The sequence below is a fragment of the Lathyrus oleraceus genome, unplaced genomic scaffold, assembly GCF_024323335.1.
Source record: "Lathyrus oleraceus cultivar Zhongwan6 unplaced genomic scaffold, CAAS_Psat_ZW6_1.0 chrUn1055, whole genome shotgun sequence".
NCBI classification, from domain to species: Eukaryota; Viridiplantae; Streptophyta; class Magnoliopsida; order Fabales; family Fabaceae; genus Lathyrus; species Lathyrus oleraceus.
Window position 1 is genome coordinate 17413 of NW_026113446.1, and position 5822 is coordinate 23234.

Genomic DNA, 5822 nt, shown 5'->3' on the forward strand with positions numbered 1-5822 from the left:
AATGATGCAACGATTTTTTTTACGGTCCCCTTATACTATGATACCATGTTTGATGAGAAAACTCTCATGATATGGATGAATATATTCATGGTGAAGCATGATGTGAGGGAGATCAAGCTTACCTTGTTGAATGATTATTTCATATTAATGAGTAAAGCCTATGATTTTCATATTTGTACACAACATGCAAAGGGTAAAAATTAGTTATGCTTTTGTAACTTACATAACTAACTTCCTAACTATCATTTATTCTACCTAACTATTCTATAGTATGTGCGTTAACAAAATAGTTTTGATAGTTAAAATTTTGATAGAAAGATAAGGAAAATCCAATAAAATTACATCACCTTGGATTTGAACTCAAATTCTTAAAAAAAACTTTGTTTTTAAATAAAATCAATAAAAAAACATGAAATATTACGATTCATCATGTCATCAAAGATTACACAGAACTAAAAGATAACATAGTAAAAAAATACTCCCTCTGTTCCTTTTTAAGTGTCACTTTCTTGATAAATTTTTTGTTTCTTTTTAATTGTCTATTACAAAGTTCAAGATAGTATTAAATGCACTCTTGTCAAAATTACCCATATGTAATTATTACAGAGAGAGGAAAAGTAAAACGAATGTAGTATTTAATTAGGGGTATTATAGGTAAAAGGAGAATTATTGTTTAAAAAGTAACAAGAATGATTATCTTTCTTGATATGTGTAAAAAGTCAAAAAATGACACTTAAAAAAGAAAGGAGGGAGTATAGTTCGTTTTGAAGGAATAATTTTAAAAGTATAATACTGGATCACAATCAAACAAAGTTGGAAAATTCAAGAATGATTGGCTAGTGGCAATAAACTCTTCATTTTAATTGGTCAACCTTGCAAACTATGGAAGACAAAGTCCACATTGTTATAGCTGACATTTTTTGGTGAATCTTACAATGCCGTATTTGGCCACCTCCATACAAACACAAAAAATAACTATTTTCTAAATTCCAAAACTTTGATTGAATTAAAGAATGACTTAATTGATGTCTAATTGTGTATAAAAATCATCTATGCATATTCTTTCTTTTTCGATCTATTGATCTAATGAGCAAAAATTCTATTTTTTCTCTCTATTGTGTATAAGATTTCATTTCTTTTAAATGAGATATTGCGAGTTCAATTTTGTAATTTAATATTTATACAGTTATTAGTTGAATTAAATTAACAAGACTAAAATACTTATATTCTAATCATTATTATATATTTATATTTTTATGATTAAAAAAGTTAATTTAATAAGAGAACAACACATTGCAAACGCACATTAAAGAGTTTTTTTTCCAAAAAATTACAAATAAGAGTTCTTTTCAATTTTAATTATAAATCAAGACCATGAAATTTGCAATAATTACATACAAATGTTACACAAAATAATCTTGGAAATAAAAAATAGTTTTAATTATATTTGAAGATATATTTGAAATGAATATTGTTAAATATGTCTTAGATTTCTATTTCTGAAAAACCTAAAGTTTCAAAACATAATTATAATGCTTAAACATTCAAAGTTTAAAAAAGAATATTAATTCATATTTTATTCTAAAAGACTTTATGGTCATTAACATTATATCATTAAAATTAGTAAATTTAATTAATTTAAAAATTCCTTTTGTATTTTTATACTATAGTTAAAAATAACATTTAATCAACTGATATTTTTATTCCATTAATTTTTTATCTACAATAAATAATTAAAAATATATTGACACAAAAATATTTATATTATATTAAAATTAAAAAATAACATATAAATAAAATTTAATTTAAAAATAAAATAAAAAAGAACATGAAAATAATAGAAATATTTCAATGCATAAAACAGTATTTTAAAAATCAGATCGGATCGATCGATTGAATTGGTTAAATCGAGAATCAGATAAGTCATCGGTTTGGTCTGATTCCTAGATCGGATAAACTATTGAATCACTGAGAACATGCTAAAATTCATAAAAAATCGGGAAGAATAAGTGAATCAACAAGTTTGGAAAATCGACAGATTAATGCTTAATTTTTTCTAGACAAAACGACATCGTTTTAATAATTAAAAAATTTAAAATATAAATAAATCTTATTCAAAAACATATTTGGAACAACTTTCTTTTATTTAAATTAAATGGATAGACATTGTAGTTATTTTGTTATTTAATTTATTTTGCAATTAGACTATGTTCAATACTTATTTTAGTTTATATTCTATATTATTTTATATGTGATAATTATATTTAAATTTTGAATTTAAAAAATAAATTTATAAAATTATGATATTTTGAAATTTTAAAATTTTAAAATTTATGTACATGTCATACAGATTATTGATTAGATTGTTGTAATATCTATATGAATTTTATTATAAAGATCTATTTATTTAATCAATTATTCAATTTAATCCAATTTAATGATTCAGTTTGATATATGATGGAATGATTCGACCCTAAAACAATAATCCAATACCTTTATCACTTTGCCAATTTTTAAAAAATTGGCTTTTTATGTGCATTTTTTCTTATATGCCGGTTTGCAGAAAAATCAAGAAATTCATTAGCTGGATAGAAAAATATAATATTTATAAACTACTAATACATATAAACAACACTTATCTTTAACCTCAAAAAAACAGAAGAAAAAAAACCTTAAAAAAACTATGGATATCCTTAACCAAAATGAATCTCCACAAACATGTCCTCAACAATGTTGTTGCACAACCTCAATTTTCACCTCACCAAATTCTCAAACCACAAAATCACCAAAACACAGAAACAGTTCATCAGAATGTCGTCACACTTTTGCATCCTCAACAACATCCTTAATCTTTCCAAACACTCATTTCACAAACCATGAATCTCTTCCATCTCTTCAAGAATCATTCATTGAATTCAACAAGGTTTATCCTCAATACTCCGAGACAGAACAGGTTGATCATGTTAGAGCTAAGGAATACTCTCATCTTTCGTTTTCTAATCATACTTGTCTTGATTATATCGGTATTGGTCTTTTTTCTTACTCTCAAATGCAACATCATGTTCATGATTCGTCGAAAACTGAACTTTCGGTTCATCAAAAGACACAAGATTATTTACCTCGGTTTACTGATATGCATATGCCCTTCTTTAGTATCTCCTGCAAGACTGGATTTTTGAAGACTTTACTTCTTCATGGTGGAAAAGATTCCGAATTTGAGTCTGCAATGAGAAAAAGAATCATGAATTACCTTAATATATCAGAAAATGATTACTTCATGGTTTTCACAGCTAATAGAACATCAGCTTTCAAACTTGTAGCAGATTGTTATAATTTCCAAAAGAGTAGAAAGCTTTTAACAGTTTATGACCACGAGAGCGAAGCGATTGAAGCGATGATTAGTTCGTCGGAAAAACGAGGAGCGAAAGCTATGTCTGCTGAGTTTTCATGGCCAAGGCTAAGAATTCAGTCAACAAAGTTGAGGAAAATGATTGTGAGTAAAAGAAAGAAGAAGAAGAACATGAAGGGTCTTTTTGTTTTGCCTCTTCATTCGAGAGTAACGGGATCGAGGTATCCTTATATTTGGATTAGTATAGCACAAGAGAATGGTTGGAATGTTTTGGTTGATGCTTGTGCATTAGGATCAAAGGATATGGATTGTTTCGGTCTTTCGCTTTTTCAGCCTGATTTTCTTATCTGTTCTTGTTATAAAGTTTTTGGCGAAAACCCTTCTGGATTCGGTTGCCTTTTCATCAAGAAAACTTCGATTTCTATGTTGGAAACAAATTCGTCTGTCGGAATAGTAAATCTTGTACCAGAAAAAAATCGACAAGAAGAACCATTTTATTTGACATCTTTAGCTGCAAAATTTGAGAAAGGAGAAGCATCTGAGATTAAGATCATAGATCAATATGAAGAGTCAAAACCATCGCAAAGGTTCGAAATCGAGGAAGTGGATGATAAGAAAGTTCAAATCCTTCAAAAGGGTGTTAAAGAAAGTGAGAAAAACGAAAACTTTGATATTGAATGCAAGTGTTTAGACCAAGTTGATTCATTAGGATTGATACTGATTAACGATCGGGCGAGGTATTTGATTAACTGGTTGGTGAATTCGATGTCGAAGCTTAAGCATCCTAACACAGAAGGTGTTCCTCTAGTGAAGATTTACGGTCCAAAAGTTAAATTTGATAGAGGACCAGCAATTGCATTCAATGTATTCGATTGGAAAGGCGAAAAAGTTGAACCTGTTCTTGTTCAGAAGCTTGCTGACAGAAGCAGTATTTCGATTAGCTATGGATTGTTGCATCATATATGGTTTGCAGATAAGTATGGAGATGAAAAAAAGAAAGAAAAGGAAAAAGATGGAATAAGTGTTGTTACTGCTGCATTAGGCTTTTTGGCAAATTTTGAAGATGTCTATAAGCTGTGGTGTTTTGTTGCTAGGTTTCTTGATGCTGATTTTGTTGAGAAGGAGAGGTGGAGATATACTGCTCTCAATCAGAAAACAGTTGAAGTTTAAATCATTGTTTTCAAATAGCGACGCTATAGCACTATTGTTCTACGATGCGCTATTTTCTGTGATCTGTGATTGACAACATTGGTTTAAGTTCTATTATGTTTCATTCTTTTGGATTGTTTGTATTAGGGGAGTCTATAGAGTTTGAATTTTGATGAAATTTCATGTATCAGGAAATTTGATTCATTGAGGATCATATTCATTCATTTGTTTAATGAGATCAGAAACTATGTTGATTATTGTTCAATTCAGAACTAGAAATGATTGACGGAATGATTTAATGATGAGGTAATGCCTCGTTGGGATGAATTTGTGCCTCCGGTGCAGTGCTGAAGGGACTTTTGCAAGATTAACACTTTTAACACTCAAGTGAGTGAGAGAGAATGTTAATGTGAAAGTGATAATGGATTTGAATATAATGACGCGTTTTTCTCTTTATATACTTACATTCCTTGTTTCCATGTTTAGAACTGGATTTGCTATAGTAACAGTTCTGTACTACCAAATGAATTAAGCCAGGTCCATAGTAACTAAACAACTGACATTGAAGGGAAAGTTGCAGCAAGAAATACAAAGCAAAATCTGATTTTAATTCTAGGGGAAAAATATCTGCAAATTGAACTCATGTTCTAACCACATAAAGAAGTATTATTAGTTCTAAATAGAATGAAAATAAGACTGATCTTGTCAGCTTGTACATGATGAGAAATATTTGTTCCCTCTAGTAGGAGATAAGGAAGTTGGTAGAGGTCATGTGAACCAAGTGTTCCTTTGAAAAGGACTTCAATGGATTTTACAAGCCAAAAATTTGGATGGAATTCAAAGAAGAGACAATTATCACGAGCAAATTGACTGACACTTAGCAAGGTTCTCCAATTCAGCAGCCTCGCTTAGCCAAGTCAAAGTGAGCTCAAGGCAAGGCAAGGCAAGTCAGAATGCTCAAGTTGCTCTAAAATAGCAGTCTTGCTTAGCATAACACGACAAGATCAAAGCGAGATCTCTCTTTAAGCTAGCCAATGTGACAGAAAATTTCATATTGAAGAAACGTCAGTTCTCTAAGCGAGCTATCTGTCACTAAGTGAGCTTATGTTTTTAGGACTGATATAAATACATTTCAGAACAGAACAAAAATTTGACTTCATTTTTCCAAAGATTAGAAACACAAAGAAAACAAGCGGAAAGTCAAAACAAGAAAAATTTAAGGTGGTACGCAACAATCATTCAAGAAATCACGTTGATTCCAATTCATCTATTTTCTTCTCATTTGTGCAAGGCTACCATAACAATGACTCTCTCTCTCTCTCTC

General features: G+C 29.6%; 1 protein-coding gene across 1 annotated transcript; it reads left to right on the forward strand.

The window, feature by feature from the left end:
- The first annotated feature begins 2607 nt into the window (after positions 1–2607).
- LOC127115099 (molybdenum cofactor sulfurase-like) lies at positions 2608–4763 on the forward strand. The gene has a single exon (XM_051046742.1). It carries the CDS (start codon positions 2684–2686, stop codon positions 4517–4519), a length of 1836 nt encoding a protein of 611 aa, XP_050902699.1. The 5' UTR covers positions 2608–2683; the 3' UTR covers positions 4520–4763.
- The last annotated feature ends 1059 nt before the right edge of the window (positions 4764–5822 follow it).